Source organism: Lytechinus variegatus, chromosome 19 (assembly GCF_018143015.1).
Source record: "Lytechinus variegatus isolate NC3 chromosome 19, Lvar_3.0, whole genome shotgun sequence".
Lineage (NCBI taxonomy): Eukaryota > Metazoa > Echinodermata > Echinoidea > Temnopleuroida > Toxopneustidae > Lytechinus > Lytechinus variegatus.
The window spans coordinates 15361968-15385409 of NC_054758.1; the positions used below are offsets into that span (position 1 = coordinate 15361968).

The 23442-nt window shown below is 39.4% G+C and overlaps 1 protein-coding gene across 1 annotated transcript; it reads left to right on the forward strand.

The window, feature by feature from the left end:
- The first annotated feature begins 89 nt into the window (after positions 1-89).
- Positions 90-21694, forward strand: LOC121406115. The gene is made up of 4 exons (XM_041597134.1): positions 90-614; positions 16688-16828; positions 20227-20318; positions 21214-21694. The coding sequence occupies exons 1-4, from the start codon at positions 449-451 to the stop codon at positions 21532-21534; spliced, it is 720 nt and encodes a 239-aa protein (XP_041453068.1). The 5' UTR covers positions 90-448; the 3' UTR covers positions 21535-21694.
- The last annotated feature ends 1748 nt before the right edge of the window (positions 21695-23442 follow it).

Below are 23442 nucleotides of genomic sequence, written 5' to 3' on the forward strand. Positions count from 1 at the left end.
GGGAGAGGCAATACAATTCAAATTCGATCTGTCATCTCCACTCGGAATCTCGGGCGAAGTTTGCCGAACGAGCGCATGCAGCAGACAGCCCCGCGGCGCACGAAATAATGTTCCCGAAATGTTAATTTCTCGATTTTTCATCAGCGTGTCATTTCGCGCGGAACCGCTGGCGGAGCAGACGACATTCCCGTTTCAGCTTGTCAGGAAACACTTTTCCGTCGCAGGGGGTCTTGAGGCATTTCTGATGCGGAGTGATCAATGTTGCATGACAAATTGAACACACTCCTTCGATTTCGATTTCTCAGCCGGAGTCAAGACATTCGACGTCAAACCTTTCGAACCCACTCGGCCTTCGGACAACCTTTTCGTCTCCGCGAACGTCGTCCACCTCTTTCTATTAAATCTCATTCAAACCACTCAGCTCAGACAATAATTTCAAAACGATATCATGTCGGGAAATAACAATTACGCGGTCGTGCTCAATTTCTACGAGAAGGTCGACCCGCCCCCGAATTTCAAGGACTTCGTCGAGGGATGGCACAACCTTGGGAAATTCGTCAGAAAGCTGGAATACTTCGTGGCAACGCAGCTCCATCGGAATGTCGATTCGAACGGTAAATAAAAATTCAATTTTTTGCTTTATTTGTTTCTGTATTTATTTATTTATGCATTTGTATATATATTCAATCGTTTATGCACCATCAATCCATTCATTCATTCATTTGATAATTCTATTTATTTATTTATTTACTTATTTATTTTGTTAGTTCTTCAATTATTTATTTGTTTATTTATTTTCATTGATTGATTTATTTATTTATTATACTACAAGATTTATTAGATGTTCAAAGCTGACTATGCCCAGATTGTGGTTAGCACTCAAGTAACCTAATGATAATTGATTCGGTAATCGCATTCATTTATTCAGGCCCTGGCCAATTGAACTGATAATCGAGGGGCCTCGTGTTTGTTCGCGTAAGACAATCTCCAGCCACCCCACCCCTCTTTACGAGGGGCCGTGGAAAGATTTTGAAAATGGGGAAGGGGGCTGAACATGCATGCCTAAATATAACCGAATATGGAGGTTTTTATACATTGTTACTAAAAGGGTTTATTTCCGATTGGTCCAATGCCGATTCGTCCAATATCCAACTCGTCTATTATCATTTGGTCTACCATCAGTTCGTCCACTATCCACATGGTCTAATTTCGTCCAATCACCATTTCGGCTATATAATAACCTATTGGTCCAATCGCCATTTAGTCCATATACCATTGGTCTAATTTTACGTAGTGTTAATTGGGCGAAAAGCATGAAAAAAATGGGACTTAATGGTTATTATAAGACAAAATGTCGTCGACGAAGTGATTATTGGACCAAATGGAAGTTAGACGAAATGTTGATGGATGGAATGGCATTACATTAAGGTAAACCATGTGATGAGTGGACGAGTTGGCAATAGACGAATCGGCAGTTTACCACTAAAAGTAGAGTATGGGGAGGGGTTCTGTAGCCGCCTCTCCCCCTTTCTCTCTCCCCCGAGTCCCTCCTTCCTTTCAAACCACCTCTCTCTCTTTTTCTCTCTCTCTCTCTCTCCTTATCTCTCTTTCTTGCACTCTCCTCTCTCCTTTCTCACTTTATAAACACAGGAGAATGCCAAGTAGGCTAAATAATGTTTTTTTTCACCTTTTTTTTTTGGGGGGGGGGGGTAGCATATTCCATCCTATTCAATTTTGCACCGGGGGGGGGGGGTCGCAATTACAGAAAGCAGCATATTAATCTCTGAAGTCTTGTTTCTTCCCTTTTGTACAAAATTCTCTGAAAATGTACAAATAAAATAGTTATTTTGTTTTTTTAAGGGAATCACCTTTGCCTAACTTTCCCCAGAGAAAGGGGTACAATACTTATTTTGAATGTGGAAGCTACGTCACTATAGATAAAAGATTACTTTCGAAATCTGCCAAACATGTGGTTGCTCATGACTTATGTCCGAAAGGCTGGCGGAATGTCCTTTCCCAACTCGGGTTATCATAATTCATAAATTCAATGTTAGCAAATCGACCAAATGAGATCGGTTTATAATGTTATGCCTGCCAAGCATTTAAGTGGCAAGAAACAGACGTGGGATTGGATAAAAACGTAATGTATTGATTTAGCTTCAATAAATCATATGCCATTGAGCATAGGTGATGAAATAGAATGAAATAGAGTATTCTCCGGGCAGATAAAAAATCAAAGAGGTACATAATCTTTGTATGGTAGAAAATTATATTTGTTTTAAAGGAATGTGAGTATGGTTGCAGTGACAGACAGATGCAGTAGGCCTACCAATATTGTGTTAACTCACAAATAATAGGCCTGCATGACAGGCATAACCAGACAATGATTTCCTGTAGGTTATGTATTTAGCTCTGATTGCATTTATCAGTTTATATCCGATTCCTGCATGCGGATGAAACATTTCAGGCGTTTAATTGCTTCTACAGAATGATAATAGATGATTGATTGTCTCTGATTTGATAACATTATACAGAAGCAGACGAGTAATATGTAGTTCATTGAGTTCATTAAATCATTGGCTGTGTAGCTCGTCGGCGCGATACAACGTATGGATTGTTGCATGGTTGAAACACATGAAAATTTGATTGAATTCGGGCGCAGTGTAAAAAAAAAAGAATAAATAAGGGAAGGGGGGCTGTATATGAACCGAAAGGTTGAAAAAAATCGATCAGCATGCACGGTATATCTACAGGCGATATTTGAGAACTTTAATATTTAAACACCTAATTTGGGCAAGTCGTTTCTCCCCCCCCCCCAAACTACCCCGATTTCAACATCACAAGCGAACTGAGCGAGCGAGAGAAGAAATATAAACACTCTTGTTTGTTGTATGATTTTCGTTGTCCAAATATGAAACATAATTATGATTCCTACTGAATTCGAAGTATCATGTGCATTTGGTCACCTAACTTGTCAAACTCAGACAAAAATAACGTGTCTCCAATGCTTTCGATATCACGAACCACATACGAGCGAGCGCAGGAAACGAGTGGAAACTCAGACTATTTTACATGAAAGGCCTATACTTTGTTCATAGGAATATTAATCATCTAATCATGTTGTATTATTTTTTTTATGTTTGTTGATTCATTACGAATGAGATCATCGAACGAGTGAAATAAGAAATATGTTTTGTAGGTGTCTTGTTCAAAATAAACCACAAACCTATTGACGAATGTAAAAGACCCATAATTACCAGTGCTCATTTCTGTCGAATATGACCATCATTATTGTTCCCCTTCAATAAATTTAAAAGAAATAAGAGAGGGGGGCACTATAAAGAAAAGGAGTACAAAATCATGTGGAATTTAAAGGATTTGAACTATTAAAAGAGAGTGCCAAGTCTAATTTTAATACAAACGGGCTATACCCATATCATTTCGTTGACAAAAAAATGACGTCCCGTGCTCGGGTCCTCTTGCTCCGTGTTGCCCCCCCCCCTATGTTGCTCCGTGTTGCCCCCCCCCCTATGTTGACATACGCAAGTATTTTCATAAAGAAGAGCGAAGTTGCCAACGTCGTGTGTTGTCTAGTATGTGCTAAAAACGGCTAGTCTCATACCTTTTGAGAAAGAACTAGCAAATATTTGTTTGCCTTTATTTTGAGTTGAGAGGTTGCTGTTTTGTTATTTCTTAACATTGTTATTGCGAAATGAATGTATTGTTTATTTAATCCGTGTTTTTTCATTCAAGTTGGTCCATCATTACAAGACTGTACTGCTGGCAATGTTGCATTGTGGGTAATGAACCAGGTCAGGTGTGATTAGTTCAGGATTTGAGGTGGGGTACTGCTTATATAGGCAGCTGGCTCGTATACCCTTTAAAGTAATTTTCAATTGTACTTTTTTTTTACTATCTGTTTGGGGCCTTTTATGACATCCATAGATCATATCAGGTATTTGAAGAGCAGAATCGAAACGGTATTCAAGAAAGCCCTTTTGACTCCTTCGTACCGTTGCGGAATCGAGTCAACGCACTTCAGACACCCACATCGCATTCTACACCCCCACAATACAAGACAAATATCCCGCAGAGGTGGAATTTGTAAAATAATCTTTCAGACAAGCAAAGAGAAAAGCCACGAAGAAACATATCCTAGTTCAATGTACTGAGACCGGAGGCAAATGAAGAATATAATGAATTATGTGGGGATAGGGCAGCGTGCAGCGAGAGAGCGGACAATCAGGGGCGTATCTGTAAGATTTGGGAATTTTGAAGGGGGCGGGGGAGGGCCGAATATTTATCGATAATATGCAACATTGATGTTGTAGAGCGCCTAATATGATATTTCTAAGCACTGCATACTTTGCTATTACCCGGGTGGGTGTTTCATAAAAATGTTCGTAAGTTGAGAGCGACTTTAAGAACGACTGGTGATCCTTTCTTGTGGTAAATGGTATGTATTCATTGGCGATTGTTAAGCGCGTAAGAAAGGTTCACCAGTTCTTAAAGTCGCTGTTAACTTACGAACAGTTCTATGAAACGGCCCCCTGGTTTTACCAAAGCAGCCCTTATCCTGCGCCCCAGCATTCATCACGTTCAAGATATTCCTTTCTACCGCGGGTACCCATGTACTACACCTTGGTCGAGAGTGGCAAATGTTAGATAAAAGCCTTGCCAAATGACGGAGTTCTACAGTGGATTCGAATCCCGGACCTGGTGGTTCAAAATCCGGAGACTTACCCACTGAGCTACAGCACCTCTACTGAAATTCATTGATGTATGTTGACTCAAACTCAGATATTTCATGTGTTTCTTTGAAGAGTTGGGGGGGGGGGGTTCCCCCATGCACCGCCTCCGGTCGATCCATGTACCAAACAGAACAAGTATGCTGGGGTTAGGTGCTCAGAGCTCATCTAGAATTGAAATTGCCCGCAAGGTTCGGTAAATCCCTCATCTAGCATTGTTGGAAGTCTTCATTGACATGATGGAATGAGGAATGAGGAGTTAGAATGCGAGGTATAGAGCAAAGTACATGAAACTTTGTCCTCCTAAAGAACTTTGGTATCCAACTTCTGTTCCTTTCAAAATGTCCACATACCATTCCTTCCTTACTGCTTCAATGCGGATTGGTATCGGGGGGCACAGGCAACAACGAACAAATATTAGGGATACAAACAGGAGGAAATGGAAGAAAGTTGAAATAGGGAAGACAAATATTGGCAATTTACTGTTATGAATAATCATTGAAGATGCTGATGTCCAAAGTGTTCGATGGGTGCGTCGGGCTTTGGAAGGGGCGCAAATTTAACCTCTGTGGTGAGAAGCGGACTTGTCGGAAGTTTTATCCGACGGTAACTGTAGTAGATGCGCTTCCCACCCAATCAAAATCAAGCCTGGCAAGTTTTCACATCTGACAACTTGTAAGACAACAAAATCGACAAAATGCTACCCTCAACCCCCCCCCCCACACACACCTGGTGAACCTACGCCACTGAGTCCATGCCTTTTCAAATAGGTGTGGGGAGTCGACTTAAATTCGCACTCTTAATTACAGGGATTTGAAATAAAACCTTTTGGTTTCAAACTATAATGTAATGTACATATTCAAGGGTCCGTCCTACAAAGACTTACGATTGATCCAATCAATCGTAACTCTATGGAAATCCATCAGTGTCATTTTTTTTCTACAGGAAGTTTGCACAATGTCCTTTGTCCAAAGAGAAGCATACTGAATAATTTGTCAAGAAAACAGTGAATGTATGAATATCATATCTAGAAAATATTTTGAAGAAACGTACAATATAATTATTTGCTGGCCATCCATAGTTGTGATTGATCGGATCAATCGCAACTCTTTTTAATACGCCCCCCCCCCTGGTCCACCACTCCGTGTTTGTCGGGGGGGGGGGGTGGGGCATGGCCCTGGGAAGCGAGGGGGTGCGTGTGTAATTCATCCCCCTGGCAGCATCCCCCTGGAAATCAGGTAGGTATGTTAAATACCAGAAATTTAACCGAAATCACCTTCATTTTTGTAGTGAAAACCTCCTTATCAGTTTCAAACTTAACCAGCGCCCCATCAAGAATTCGTTCCCAGGGCCCTGGGGAGAAGAGGGGGGGGGGGGGGTAAGCAAACCAGTTCATAATATTTGTAGGATGGTGTGCACACTACAAAAGAATGAAGATCGCGTGAAATGTAATCTATTTGAAACCATATTTTAATCGGTCATTATTCATTCACCCGTTGTTGTTATTCGCTTAAATAGATTATAAATCATTCCATACACATTCTAGTATTTTTATAGAAATATAAATTATTATCATGTAAGTCAGAAGTATGTGCTATTAAGCGTCATTATATCAACGACTCACGCGATTCCAAAAGTCGACGACCTGTACTCAAAGCCCCAGTTTACCATAATTATGTTTCGAGGGGATTTTCTTTCAAACCTCCACATCCATGACATCAAAAGAAGCACATTCCCTATTTCATTTTTTTTTTAATTTTTGTTTCACCCTAAGGCCTTGTCACACCTCGACATTTTAGCTATCCCATTCCGATGTATACTGTACGTATTACCAGCCATTTTCCCCTTAAATCCCATTTTTTGTTTCTTACCAAGCAACAAATTCTAGATAATCAAGAAATTTTCCTTTTTTAATATCTAGTTCACTCTGTCACAATTCATGCCATGATTGAAACGGTGGTCTCACTCTTGGAGTAATCATAGTGGTCGTATCAGATCATCGTGGCATAAGTATTGATCGTACAAGAAAAAGGTTGAATGGTTATAATACTCCCCACTGTCGTGCGATTCGTTTACGAACGCCATGATTGTCCTTTCGCGAATCTGATCGCGAAAGTGTTTGAACCATTCAAAACTTTTTTTTCAGATCAATACGATTGCCCCGAATGATCTGATACGAACTATCTGATGCGGTCATTACGATTACTCCACGAGTAAGATCACCGTTTCAATAGTAGCGCATATCATGACAATGGGAAGTATGTATTTAAAAACAAAAAATCGCGATCAGCTACGAAGGGGAAATCGTGGCGTTAGCGGATCGCACGACAGTCGGGGGACGAGGTATTACAACACAAATTATCAAGAATTCAAATCCACTACAAACTGCATGGTTCTTAAAGACACTTATCAAACTTCACAAGCGCACTGTACAAATTCCACTCGATCCAAATGAACAAAATTTTGACACAGGCTAGCTTCAGTAATCGTTACTAAGCACGTGTCAGTAATTAAGAGATTGGTTTAATCAAAAAGAGGTTGTAGCCCCTAAAATCAATTGTTCCGAAATCCAAAGTCAGAAAATTGCAAACAGAAAGACCAATGAAAATGGGAATATTGAAGTTTACGATATGACCATCGGGATGTTTAATTGATTGCCTCAGTATTAGTAAGAAGTTACAGCAAGTTAAAATTAACATTTTAAACGCACTTATTGAGGTCAAAGAAGCATAATGCAGGAATGGACTCAATAGCAGTCAAGCAAAATAATGACCATTTGGTTTAATCCAATCTCAGTCCACTGGTCTTTCTTTCAAAGAAAGCCAAACTTATTAAGTTTGATAAGTTTCTTTTGGAACCAAGTTAGGTATGAAAAACCATTTAAATTGTTAACTAAAGATAAATCTTTAAATCGAGAAATTGGATTTGCCAAAGTCTATACGTATGTCGGAATACGCTGGCTAAAAGATTCAGATGTGAACGGCCCCTTTATTAAAATTATTGCGGTTTTTAAATCATTCCTTGCAGCGACTACAATGTAGAGTAATTTTCCGGCAGCGTCGCTGGTATCATTTTATATTGTCTGGAAATAAGGGGGAAAATGGCGACACCTGCGTCTGTCCTGTATAAAATGTTTTTAAATGCCTAAAGGATATTTTTGGATAATTTCCTCCATACATTCGCTGGATTTTGCTCACGGCGAAATGTGCTCAAATAATGAGTGCATAGTTATTTGCAGGCCCCAAAGTCACAAGGGGCATTATTATTATTTATATGCATTTTGTGTCCAATTGAGAGAGGGTGAGGGGTGGGAGAGGGGGAGAAAGAGAGAGAGGGGGGGGGGTTGGCGGGACATGGGAGCTTGTGCATTCGTTATTAAGTTTTTACCCATTTACCGTTTTGTGAAAATACGTTTAAATCCGTAACTCTCGGATCATTTCGCTACAATTTTCTATGATTTTGGTCAGCGTGTGCATGTGCTTGTTTGATTTTCATGTTAAGAATCAATATGTAAGAGTAACTTGACCTTTACAGTAACGATATCATTACTAGTTGGATGTGCAGCTAATTAATCTTTCAGACAAAAGCCAGGGGGAAAATCATTTATTGTATTTCCGACAGCATCATATTTCAGCACATGTTTCCTTGAATATTTTACCAATCAGAGCCCCGTTGGTCCGTTGCATAAAGGTTAACATTATGGTAACTTTGCCATGCAATGGTAACTTGCATGAAATCCTTGATTTTGATTGGCTGTTGATCAGCGTTGTTACCAATTGGATGGCAAATAATGGTAACTTTAACGGTGTCCTGCTGGGGGAGCGTTTCATCCGACAAGTTGTCAGATCTGACATCTTTCCATGATTTTGATTGGCTGAGAGGCACTGTTCCTATGGTAACTGTCGGATAAAATGGGACTTGTCGGATAAAACGTCCGACAAGTCCTTTCATGAAACGCCCGCTGGTTTTACATGTCAAATCTATGCCAAATCCCAGTTGCCAAATTTGGTTCTTTATGACTAAAATGTTGTTTTCGACTCATTCGCCTCACTCGACTTTTTTTAATGAAGGTACACCATCCAATCCAAAACCCAGCCCCCGCCTAAATTATGTTGCATCATGTAGTCACTGGGAAATCATTATATTCCAATCTATGTTTGATGGATCGCAACCTTCAAGAACGTAATAGACATTACATAGCGAGCTTGCCAATTTCCCGCCCTTCGTGCGCAGCTCATCGCGACAGTCACACCAATGGGAGCGACTCCTAACCGACCGATCCTTACGTCATTGGTAATACATGTAACGTAAAGCTATAGGGTTACACCGGAACCGAATCAGCTGCGAATTCATCCGATTACACGTAATGGGTGGTTTCGGGAGTATTCTGTTCTCCCTCTGCGAATTCGAGAAAATTCGGGAGGGATTCGGGAACAATCGAACCCACCGAAACCATCCGAATCAGGCCGTATTCGGAAAGAATCGGCCGAATTCATTCGGGGGAATTCGGTTTAGGTGTAATCATATAGCTGAAGATTTGGTGATCAGGAGGGGGGCGTATCATGAAAGGACTTGTCGGATTATCCGACAAGTCCCATTTTATCCGACAGTTACCATAGGAACAGTGCCTCTCAATCAAAATCATGGAAAGATGTCAGATCTGACAACTTGTCGGATGAAAATATCGATAAAACGCTCCCTGCATGGAGTTGATCAGTTTCAGCAGTTTATTTTCAGTTAGTCTAACGCCAATTCGTCCAACTGCCAACTCGTCTGCTATCATATTGGTCTACCATCATTTCGTCCACTATCTACATGGTCAAATTGCCATTTCGTCCACTCACCATTTCGTCTAATAACCAGTTCGTCCAATATCCATTTAGTCCATATACCATTTGGTTTAATTGAACTAAGTTTCAATTGGAGAATAGAGTGAAAATATAATGGATATTTGACCAACTGGTTATGAGACAAAATGGTCATAGACGAACTGGTGATTCCACAAAATGATGATTGGACCAAAATTATGGTTATTGGACCAAAATGACTGTTAGACGAAATGTTGATGGACGGAATGGCATTAGACTAAACGAAAATACGGTGTGTGGACGAGTTGGCAGTAGATGAACGAATTGTCAGTCTATCGTTAAACCAAGGAGATATCGAGGTGACATCTCCTTGGTTAAACTTTCAGCGATGTGACATGGCATATGCAAGCAAACCATAAATTGAAGTAGGCCGGTGTTTAGGGCTCTCCCTGTTGTCATCCATAATCAAGAGTGATGCTCGGAACGGCGTTGCTATGGATACCTGCTCCCCTCCATCCATTTTCATCCCGGTCGGGATTGCATCCCATGAAGGTACTTCGTTTTAAAAACCTAAGCACTTCAAGAGCGTGGAAATTACAGACGTGCGTTTAATCGGCAAATGCTGTTATTGCATTTTACGAAAATGATATTTATTTGTATTGCCATTCAGAACCGTTTACGACAAATTGATTTGGACACAATCATGAACATTTCATTATGATGTAAACAACAGGAGCTGTGTTCACTTAAGATCACATCATATCCATCCATACCGTCCTATTCCGTTCACTTTACTTTTACTTGACAAATAGCATTATTTCTTAAGGGCTTCATTTTTACAATCTTTTTACAGACACTGGTGACAATATTAGAACCTTGCAGCTAAGATTTTTTTTCCAAGTCAAATTAATGATAAACAGTGTCTGTAAAATAAATAAATCCCCCTTATTTGATAATATTCAATAGTGTTCAATTCATACTTTCTGTCCCCAAGAGAACTCTCTAGTTAATCAGACTACTTCGGTATTCAAGCCCTAGTTACACCAACAAAACCGACTCCTGACCGAGCAAAGCTATTACGTTAGGTCAATTGGCATACCAGCGATCGATTTGCATCCCGTGTAATAAATGTGACTGTACAACATCGGTCACGTCAAGAAGTGTGTCACGGTTGGTAAGGCAAACCCTCGAATCAATACAACTGTCTGGGAGATAAAAGCCTTGAGCTGGCATCCACAATCTAAAATCATATCCCGTTTCGTGATTTCCAAGTCATGAGCTCGACCTCGAGTTCAACCACGAAGCCCACTCCATCTTTTCATCGAAAATGTGACGTGCAGACCGATGTTGAAGGAGGGCGACGGCTATTCAAATTGCTGTCTGCAAATTTACATCGTTGGACCTTTATAATCTCAAGAGGGTCAAGTGGTGCAGTGGTTAGAGCAGTGGACTCATGATCGTGAGGTTGAGACTTCGAATCCCCTCTCATCCTCTCTCTTTATTAATAATAATGAAAGATAGAATTGTGGAGGCGCGATAGCTCAGTCGGTAGAGCGGGGGATCCGTATTCCGGTGATCAGGGTTCGATTCCCTCTTGGTGCGCTAGTGCCCTTTGGTAAGGCATTAATCCTCATTACCAGAGGTCCTTCGGAGAGGACCTTAAGCCGTCGGTCCTCTGGTTGCTTGCTTACAAGCATTCATGCCTTTTTAGCAATCAGGTAAATAAATCCCCACCAATCACCAATTAAAAAAAACCGAGAGTAATTTCTGTCGCCTATCACCGTAACTTACGTCATGTAATTTAGACGTAAAATGTTTCCTATATAATTGGTCAGATTATACCTTGGCATTATGAATTCTCAGCAGTTTCTCAAAACAGAAAGTAAGAGTGTTCACTATTTTAGCGGGTTTTACCCATATCAGCGAATCATAGTTAGTTTTCATGGAATACGTGTAAAGGCATGTATACCACGTAAACCATATAACATTTTATAACGATGATAACCGATGTTTGTTTTCTCATTCATTCAGGAGCAAGTCTTTCTTTTTCATCTTTCCTTTCCTCTTTCCAATTTTCCTTCTACTACTCTTCCTCCTCCCCCCTCCTCTTATTTCTCCCCCTTCTTCTCTTCCATACACACTTGGAATTAAGTTTAATTTTGCACCCTTCCAGTGCAACAGTACACTAGCACCCCCCCCCCCCCCTCTTTGGTGCAACTTGGCACCTTATACATGCAATTTTCACCCGGCGTTGAGGATATAGTACCGTTCCTGGAGGTGTATATTTTTGCACCTTTTCCTCTATAAGCATGCTCAGGGAGTGCAAGATTGCCCGAATGATGAATTGGACAAGATATCAAGGCTTTTCGAGGGGGGGGGGGGTCGGGCTAAAATAGGGAATTACGAGGGGCTTGAACAATTTCGTCGTCAGAAATGCAAATAAAGGGAAGAGGGTGACATCGAGGTGCTCCAAGGTACAGACGTTTGAGTCATGAGGGCGAGAAGAGTTATGCTAATTGTCTCTTTGTCTGGGAAGAGGATCTGAGGTTGTGAAATTGATGGATTTTCTCGAAGATGCTTTCCCCGTTGTTAAGACCGTCACGTGTAGGTCACGTGTGTGAAGATGATTCTCACTCAATTTCTACACCGGTTAACATTAAAAAGGTCTTAAGCCCTGCGCACTATATGCGACGCGATGCCACGCAATTTCTTAAAAAAAGTTTAACTTTCCATTTAGTATGAAAGTTCCAAGAAGTGAAATAATTTTATTTGAAGTTCGGCATAATCATTGTAATGAAATCATAAATTTGCTTTTACGGCAAGACCTGTCAGTGGTCGGAGTAAATGTTCAATTCGAAGGCGATAATGACGTCCCTACGATTGGGAATTTAATTTTCTATTAATCCTACAGCGAGACCCAAACTATATAGACTGAATTTCGATTTTAGTGTGTATTTCTTCCACAATTTTGAATCCTGATCGCAAATATTTTATTGGTTGGAATGTTCATATCAAAATAATGTTATTACATTTCTTTTTTTTACATTCGGATCGCAACAAATCGCATACAGTGTGCGATGGATTTTCTTTTTTTAAATAATGAAGTTTGATGTGTGCTTTTATGTCATATTGTCTTTTCCGATCGCATACATTCGGAGCTTCGTTATTCCGAAGGGTCGGATATTCCAAAGGTTCGTTATTCCGAAGGTTCGTATTTCCAAAGGTTCGTAATTCTGCAGGTTCGTTAGTCCGAAAACGAAATGAGGTTCGTAATCCCGAAGGTTCGTAATCCCGAAGGTTCGTAAGTCCGAAAACGAAATGAGGTTGGTAAGGTTCGTTAGTCCGAAAACGAAATGATTAACGAACCTTATTTTGTTTTCGGACTAACGAACCTTCGGAACAACGAACCTTATTTCGTTTTCGCATTAAAGAACATTCGGAACATCGAACCTTATTTCATTTTGGGATTATCGAGCCTTCGGAATAACGTCACAAATGTTCGGATTAACGAACCCTTTTACATTTTCGGATTAATGAACATCGAGGTATAGGCAATTTACGTGTGACGGAATTACGAACCTTCGGAATATAAAGAACCTTTGGAATTACGAACCTTCGGAATAAAGAACCTTCGGAATTACGAAGTGTAACCTTCTACGATAAATGTGACTTTAGCATAATTCAAATAATTTACTTGGAACATTAGTGCCACGCATGTTGGTATGGGGGATTAAAAAATTGGGATGGGATTCCGATCACTTTATATTTTACTTTTTGAAGCTTTGCATTTGTTCAGTAATTATGTTTCCGTCAATATGATTTCTTTTTTTCTTTCCTGTAATACATGCATGTACGCATATAGTAAGTCGACTATAATTTTTTTTTTCCAAGGGGATCCACAATTTTACAAGCTTTGCTTTTTAGTGGACCCCCCTCATTTTCATTTCCATTTCCATTTATGCTCTATATAATTATACTGTTGTTTTTTTACGAAGTAAGAATGCCCTTCTGTAAAATTGTATTTGATTTGTATTGTTTTATATTACTTTGTATTATATTTTGAATGGAAATGAAATAAAAGAATTGAATTGAAAAAAAATATATATATTTTAAGATGATATAATGCATTGTACCAATACCAACCTATGTCTTATTATTTTGTTTCATCTGATTTTAAATGAATTTGCTATATCTCCATCCCTTAAAAATTCTTTTAAAGATCTAAAACAAACGGTAACATGCGCACGGTATTGCAGAATTTCAAAACTCTAATTACAAAAAAATAGTTTTTTTTTTAATAATGAACAAGATAAAAGAAATAAATAGAAAGGCAGTCATTTATTTTGTAAAAATATGTCATTTCCGTAAGTGCCCCTCCTATAAAGTATCTAGGTGAATTATGATTGTGTCTGGAGTATTATATAAGAAGAAAACGAAATATCTCTTATCTTATCGTCTCATTTTTTTTATATTCTCCCTTCCCATCCTTTTCCCTTTTTCGGGGGGGGGGGTGGGGCGGGCCGGAAGTGGATGACATGTACCTGAGCTACGCCACTAGCTAAACAAGCCGTCATTTTCTTGCAAAAGCTGTCAAAAATAAAATGGTGCGTGCCAAAACGGAAGTCATCCATCAACTCTCTCTCAGGACCTGGGAATAAAATAAAAAGTTCATCCGGAAATGTCACTGATTGTTGCCGTGTATTGTTACAAGATTCGTTATCATCATGTATAGTAATGTGGAACTATGAGGGAGGATCTGGGGGATACGTGCCCCTTCCCCCTTTATATGTTTTATACAACAGCAGCTTCTTGGAGAGGATTGTCCCCCGCCCCCCCCCCCCCCGACGAACCTCAAAATATTTCGACATCGCTGCCAGTGTGTGGTATTGTAGATTCTGTGTCAATTTATGAGCCCTTTTTTGTTGAGGGGGGGGGGTGATCGCAGAATGGTAGGATGGGGGCTGGTATGATCCCCAAAAGGGTTGAATATCATTGCAGATTTGAGGGGTGGGAGCAGTGGTGAAATAGAGCCAAACCTTGTAATTATGTGAGGTGATTTTAAGTTTTGATCAAGGACAGTCAAACTCCCCCATTTTGAGCGAAGAGAGCAAGCGTAATAATTATGGAGATTCCTCAGAGATTACTTTTCCTCTCTCTAACGTCGAGAAAATGTCGTTTTATTGATTTTCATAAGATTTATTCCTTTGATCTTATTCCTTTTGTATTCAATTAACGAAATCTTTCTGAGGCCGAAGTGTCTAAAAGCCATTTCACACCCTACCGTTGGTCTTCGACCTGATTTTTTAGTCAAGACTCGTAGCATTATTTTGTTCTAATATCTGGAATGAAAATCTTCTTGTTCAAAGTTCTAAATCAAGATCGGGATCGTGCAAATATTATTCAATTCGTCACTATGTCACACTCCTTACGAGAATAAAGGCGCATTCAATATCTAACGGAGATCGGCTACGATTGGAAGTTTATACACTGCAAAAACTCTGGTGTTGATTTAACACCAGCCCGGAATCTATATATGTCCACACCCGAGAAGTGTTAAACAACACCAGTTTCGTTTTGGTCTAACACCAGATAGGTGTTTATACAACACCAATTAGTATTAAAACAGCATCGGTTTGATTCCAAACTGGTGTTGTTTCAATACTTTTCTGGTGTGGACATATGCTGGTGTTAAATCAACACCGGAGTTTTTGCAGTGTATTTCTTCATTATTATTTTTGACAAAGTGTGATTTGCTCCAGAATGGGATCACAGACCAGTCGTGACGGGAGCAATGCCCCTAACATTCCTAGCTTGCAGACATCCCTTATTTGAAAAAAAGGCAGGGACGTGCCCCTGTTGAAAGTGCCTTCCGCCAAGTTCGTTGTACCATTTTGATGTATATCTTCTTTATTTTAATGATATTAATGACATCCTCGCTGTCATCGGTTCATCTGAGGCCGATCTGAGGCTGGTATAGATGGAAAGTTAAGGAAAGGGAATTTCCTCCCTTCGGGAACGGATCCTTGGATAAAACCCTCCAGACAATAGCGTGACTCATCTTAAGGATCAAACGGGGATTACGACGATCGCGTCGTGTTTCGATCCCCGAGACGTGATCGAATGCGAAGCGCGGGAATTATGGATCACTCCCCAAATAACGGGGAGGAGAGGGAAGAGGGTTTCATGATATGCATGATGACGAGAAAGAGAGGGGGAGAGGGAGGGGTGATGAGAAGCGAAGGAAGGGAAACGAGACTGAAGAAGATTGAGGGTGGAGACAGGTACGGGAGAGGGGAAGATAAAAGTCGAGGCGGGAGAGTGGGGGAGGGGAGAGAGGAAGATTGGGGGAAGGTTTTAGAGATGGGGAATGGTAAAGAGACAGAAGAGAGAGGGCGAGAGAGAAAAAATGAGCCAGAAGGAGGAGAGAAAGAAGAAGAAGTGTGAGAGAGATGATAAAAAAGCGCATATAAGAGAATGAAGATTGGGTTAACTGAGAGAAGGGTAAAAAAAAGAGTGAAGGAAAGAAAGGGAGAGGGAGGGGGAAATCCGACACGGAGAAGAGAGAAAAAAAGAAAGAAAAGAAGAGAGAGGGAAGTAGAGAAAGAGCGTGTGTGTGTTATATAAGATCTTTATTAGAAAACATGAATTGTACAAATCCAATTATATTGGATTGAAGCAAATGCATATTAGGTTGCATTCGTCCATGACTTCTCTAAATTAAGTGGGGGGGGCAATAACTAAAATGAGAATGATTCATTCTTAAAGGTGAAAACGGGTTGTATCATTCGAATGTGTGAAGATTACTGTTATCACAACAATCGCCACCGTCGTCATCATCACCGTTGCCGTTATTAGGCCTATTATTATTATATTATCATTATATTATTATTATCAATTTTCTATTAATGTTACTATCATTCTGTGGAGTAGTAGTAGTAGTAGTATGGTAGTAATGTTATCGTTGTTATTACAATATCATCATTATTGGTGTAGACAGTACTCAGCCATGTTAATAGTGCCAGAAGTACTAGTAAAAAAAGGGAATAGAAGAAGTGGTTCGTGATTGATAACTGTTTCTTATCATTATTATCAACAGTTAATTTCTTTATTCTTAATCATCTTTTTTTCCAGGTAAATTCAAATACATGAACTATGCCACGTTCAACGACACAAACCAAGTGGTTATAAAGGACATGACACAACCAACCCCAGAACTACTCCAAGCTTTAGGAGAGAGTCATGGCCCGCCAGGTCTACAAACGAACTATCCGGGTAATTCACAACCTACGTTGCTTAGTTAGCCAGTTATTAGTTTATAAAGTTAGATAGTAATTAGTTAAGCAAGTAAGTAAGTAGGGAAGTAAAGGAAGTAAGTAGGAAAATGGTAATTACTCCGAGCTTTAGGAGAGAGTCACGGCTCGCCAGGTCTACAAACGAACTCTCCAGGTAATACAAAACATTAGTTACTTAGTCAGCTAGTTAATTAGTTTAAAAATAGTTAGATAGTAATTAGTTAAGCAAGTACGTAGTTATGGAATTAAAGTATGTAGGTAAAACGGTAATTACTCCAAGCTTAAGGAGAGAGTCACGGCCCGCCAGGTCTACAAACGAACTATCCAGGTAATTCACAACCTACGTTGCTTTATTTAGCCAGTTATTAGTTTATATAGTTAGATAGCAATTAGTTAAGCAATAAGTAAAACGGTAATTACTCCAAGCCTTAGGAGAGAGTCACGGCCCGCCAGGTCTACAACGAACTATCCAGGTAATTCAGTATCTAAGTTACTTAGTCAGCTAGTTAATTAGTTTATATAGTTAAATAGTTAGATAGTAATTAGTTAAGCGAGTACGTAATTAGGGAAGTAAAGTAAGTGAGTAAGTAAACGGTAATTTCCACGAAAGCTTTACACGAGATGCAAAAGGGATAGTTCGACGGAACAGGTCATGATCTAACCATCACTGTGTCATTAGTCAGTAAGTTAATGGCCCGTATTCTGAAGATGTGTTTAATTTAAACTCTTGTTTTAACTCGTGGTTAACTATGGAAAGCGAGTTGTTACATAAACCTCTAACTGTAGAGGTTCAATGTTATAGCTCATTTGACCCCCAAAACGTTATTTACTGCCTGTGATGGATAAGTATGACAGTTGTCTTCACCATTAAAGAATTAGTAAAGAGCACAGTAAACATGAGAGGCATTCACTGTAAACAAAATTTTAAAACGTTTGGCTTCCCATAATTTTAGCACAGAGTTAGATCATGGTTTAAGTTAAACCCGACTTCAGAATACGGGCCAATGAAGTTTAGAGTTAGTTAGAATGCTCGGTAATGGATACTGTTTGACGAGACAACATGACACAACCGAATCCAGAGCTACTTTAAGCTTGAGGAGAGAGCACAAAATATCCAGGTAATAGGGAATGTACAGTTTAAAAAATTAACAGTTGGTTAATAGGTGGGTGAGTAGTTTAGTTTGATAATTAACAAAATATTTGTCATAAAGTAGTTAGCTAAATTAGTAAATTAAGTAAGTAAGTGTGATTATGTTATGAGCAATTAATAGAACATTTGGGATTGAGAAGTCATGATACAGCTACCATTCTCCCATTAGCTTGCTTGTCAGTTATTCAGTTGAATATATATATAGTTAGTTAATTAGTCAGTTAGTTATTTAGTTATTTAATTGTGCGAAAATTGCATGAAACAACTACCATTGTTCCATTATCTTGCCAATATGTTATTCAGTTATAAACTTTATAGTTAGTCAACTAGTTAGTTAATTAGTTATTTAGTTAGTTAGTTAGATGATACTGTTTTATAGTGTAAAATGACACGACTGAATTAGCACCAGAATTACGTAAGAAATTAGGGAAGAGACAGATGGGAATGTTTCTTTTAATGTTGAAGTCGATATATTAGTTAAAAAGTTAGTTAGTTAGTTGATACTGTTTTATTCATTTATTCTCGAATATTTAATCCGGGTGGCCTGATCAGCATAAAACATACAATATACGAAAAACATAGTAACAGGACATTATGAAATACAGAAAAAGGGAACAAATACAAAGTAAAAATACGAGAATATGCTACGAGATACATATGGCAAGATACATGATATAAATATGCAAAATATTAACATTAAAAGCTGGTCTTCCTCAGGGATCTGTGATTATATATAAAAAAAAATTAAAGAGATGAGATGATATAGAACGACACGACTCAATTAGCACCAAAGTACACTGTAAAAACTGTGGTGTAAAAACTGACACCAATTGGTGATAATAGAGGACCACACCCTGAGGTGTTAAAATAACACCCTAGAGTTTGAACATAACACAAAAGAGTGTAAATGTAACAACCATAGGTGTTGTAATAACACCTATAGGTGTAAAACTATAACACCACCAATTTAACACCGGTGTAAAATAACTGGTGTGGTCCTCTATGTACACCGGTTAACACCACAGTTTTTGCTGTGTACATCAATCATTAGTGAAGAGACAGATGGGAATTTTGTTTAATGTTGAAGTCGATATATTAGTTAAATAGTTAGTTAGTTAGCTGGTTACAGGATAATGTTTGATGGAACACCATGATATATAGCGTTACGAGTAAGTAAGTTTAGTAAGTTTGATAGTTAGTAGCTGGTTTGGTGATAATGTTAATTGGAGCGACATGTCCCAACTTCCATAATTGTTCTTGCAAGCTTAAGTAAAAAGTCTCAGTCCTTCTAATTGCAGGTAATTAATATTGGGTAGTTTAGTCAAATATTTAGAAAGTAAGTTGGTATCAGGTATTGGTAAGTTGGTAAGTATCAAGATAGCTAATTATTCGCTTGTTGAAAACCAAGTTGATTCTACGCTTGATTCGTAATTGTGCAACGACTCTAGATACTAAAAGGTATGAAGGAGGTATGGAAAAGAATGGGAGACAATTTTTTATTTTTCTTTTCCATTATTTCATCTGACATTTTCTTATCTGGCAATGAAGTCTCACAACCCTAATTCTATCTTTTTTTCATTTGTTTTAAACATCGAGATATAAGTGTTGCCTCCATGCTCGAATACTCCGAAATGCTTAACGTCAAGGTTAGGAGGCATCCATGCAAAATCCTCCATTGCGCCTCTAAATGTTTCCCTTTAATCACCTACATTAGATAAATCCTCTTAGACCGCCCCTCTCCTCTAATTAGAACTCTTTATCAACTCGTATCGTAGATTAATGCGAGATGAATTATTCAGCGTCTCCAGCCCTCGGTTATTATGAAGTAAAATCTCAACGAAAGAGGCGGATATTTCCCGGGGGACAATCTCGAAGATCTAACGGTACATTTTTAGGGAAGGAGATGGAGAGGGGTGGGGGGCTCTGGTGCTGGGGTTCCCGATTTCAGGCAGCGTAAAAAGGGCAGTTTGCTCTTGATATATTACGGTCGTTCTCAAATGAAATTATTAGCAGCTTTATAAAACGGCCTAATGTCTAGATAAGGAGCAGCTTGGAAAAAAATATATATATTAATGTTATCAGTCTAATTTATGACTCACTGTTCAATTAAAGAGAAGTTCTCGATGAATTTAACAAATAGAGCATGAAGAATGATCGTTTGATCCCACTATCTATGTAATTTGATCCATTTATATCATTTTTGCTCTCATTTTTTTCTGATTTATTAGGAGGATACCACGAAGTCATCACAAGCGGAGGAGCCATTGCCCCGGATCTTCCGGCGAATCCGGCATCGTGTTTCCTCATCTCGGCCTTTAGGGTGAGATTACTTTCTTTGCATCTCTGGGTAGGGGCAACGCCGCGGGGGGGTATTTTTTTTAAGTAGTTAAAAAATGAATGGAAAAAACTAAAGAGGTGAGAAATAAAAGTATCAAACGGGAAGATCTGGATCGTTTTGACATTAACTATCATTAATAATAGCCCTAGAATTCAACTGAGAACAAAATAATATGACGTCATCTTTATGTCGTCTTGCTCTCCGCGCCCCCATATCACTGGGTAGGGGCTTCATCACACGAAGAGATCTGGACCAAGTAAACATCATAAATACCCCTTTATTTTAATTGAGAAAAATATCACATCTTTAGTTTGTCGTAACTCTTAACATGCCACATTAATTTGCATATCTTTGAGATGATATGGAAAATATTATTTTGTTTGGTGTCAATAAGTGGAAAGTAATCCGCAGTCAAAATACAATAAACAGTGTTATTTTCAAAAGCCTGTATTACTACTATTAAAAAGAAAATGAATGATTACGACTGTATAGGTAATACGTACAATTGCACGAAAACCTGTCTGTGAAACGCTAGGGGGTTAACCCCCCCCCTCCCGGGCATGGGGTTGGCCGAGGGTTGAGGAGGGGGTGGGGGGGGGGTAATGAGGGTTGGGTTCGTGGGACGGAGGGGGATACATGTCTGGGGAGTGATTAAGACTAGTAAAAAGGGAAAGGATGGAAAATGGAAAATAAAGAGGGTGTGAGGGGGTCAGAGTAGCAAAAAACAACATGACACAGAACTGGGGCATAAGAAGACAAAGCCATCAGCAGCTTTTAACTAACGGAGCGGTGGAGTCTCCAATATTCTTATTTTAGAGGTGCGTTTTTGCTTTATTGAAATATAATCTGCGCTTTATTGTGATTTCTCTTTATTCAGGCTTCATCAGACATCGATTCACTCGACGTCGAGAAGGAGGTCGAGCTCCTAACAGGCCTCGACATTATCAAGAACGCGTCATCGTCCAGCGGCAAATTCCAAGTCGGTCCATGGGCCCTCTACAAGCGATTCACGCCCGCCATCCCGTTCCAGCCCTTCGACTTGGTCTTCCGCCTCGAGCTCCAGGGCCTGGACTCGGACCTGGAACCAGCCAAGAAGCTAGTCCAGGAACTCAACAAGGCCCCGACGGTGGAAGGAGTCGAGCGCTCCTGCACGGAATTATACCAAATCCAAACAAAAGATGTCGTCGTGCACGAATGAAAATATAGAGCGCCAGCTTGTGCTGTATAACAGTACAGGTTTCGCGCCGACGAATCGCAGTGTTATTGAGCGCTCCAACAAATAGATAATAATCATAATTATACGCTTTGTACGATGCTGGTTGCACGCGAGAAAACCCACAGTGAAAATTCTATTTGCAGCGAATTTCAAAAGCGGTATTTAAAGTGAAAAAAAAATGAGATGTGCAACTTAATATATGCCTATGAATATTGTGACGATACAATTGTTCTTGTATATATAATGATTGTCATAAATGATTGTTGATACGAATTTGTTGTTGAAATTTGTTAATGTTGCTGCAATGTGATAAATGCATGCAAAATTTTACGTTTTTTTAATAAAAAGGTAGAAAATTAAAAAGGTAGGCATATACTATAAGACATTGTTTTCCAAAATCCTCCCCATGCTTGAAAGACCACAGTGTTACACAGTGTTTTTGGAAATTGTTCATAGTGTGTTCACAGAAAATTCATAGTGTGTTCATACTGTGTTCACAGTGTGTTTACAGAGTGTTCATAGTGTGTTCACAGTGTGTTCATGTTGGGTGCACAGTGTGCTCATAGTGTGTTCACACTAGCTCATAGCGTGTTCACACTGTGCTCATAGTGTATTCACAGTGTGTTCATGGTGTGTTCACAGTGTGTTAATGGTGTGTTCACAACATGTTCACAGTGTGCTCATAGTGTGTTCGCACTGTGCTCATGGTGTGTTCAAAGAGGGGTCATAATGCGTTCACAGAGTGTTCACAGTGTGTTCATAGTGTATTCACAATGTGGTCATGGTGTGTTCACATAAAGCTGTTCATAATGTGCTCATAGTGTTTTAACAGCGTGTTAATACATGTAGTGTGTTCACAGTGTTCCCATGGGGTGTTCACGATGTGTTCACGTAGTATACTACATTGGTCAATTTCAACAATATGAAGCTAACTTCACACTGTGGACACCACTGCAATTCACAGTGTGATCACAAAGTGGACCATGTGAACATAGGATTCGCAGTGTTAAATGGTCAGCTTCAACAATATGAAGATACTTTCACACTAAACACACCTGTGCAGAGTATATGTTAGCAGTGTGTTCTGGAGTTTTCGACGTTGAGAAGGTGCATTTGAACAGTGTGAAGATGATTTCACATTTTGTTCCACCTTATTAACACACTGAATAACTTTTGTGACACACTATGGTGCACTGAAATAGGCCTTTTATGATAATTATAAAAAAAAAATAGGACACGAAATCATGGAAATTCCATTTTTTTTTTTTGGTGTTGAATATATTCCCAACATTCATTTTTTTGTGAGTGCATTCATGCTTGCATTGTGTACATCCCTTACCATTATGGTGATTTAGAAATCTGACAGCACCAATTAATTGTTTAACTGTGTAGTTCAATCAATATTCCCAATAGACCTTATGCAGTGACGTCATCGGCAGCCATCTTAGAGGCTGAATGAAGCCATTTCCTTGCATTCATCTGTGATCTGTAGCTGGCGTATCTCTGACAACTCCTTTTGCGCGTATTCCTATATCCTCTGAGGGAGGGCGCTATAAGATTATGGCGTCATAATGCAGAACGTCTATCACTTCAGATAATACTTCAATAACGATATCTCAAGACTGAAACTAAACTTGATCTTTATGCGCAAGTCGATAAGTGCTTTATATCACACGATGTCACTCCAGGGGCGGCGCAAGTGTATTTTGAAGGGGGGGGGGGGGGGCGGGGAACGCCCCTTTTTCAGTTGAATCATAGGGGTTATTGTTAGTTTCACTGCCTATGTCACCGACTAGTCTGTAGGCACAGACCTTTCGTTTTCACATAGCGCATTACTATAGAGTCTGAAGTAGTGAGACTAGATTCCCTCGTGTATACTGTTGTGTTTTC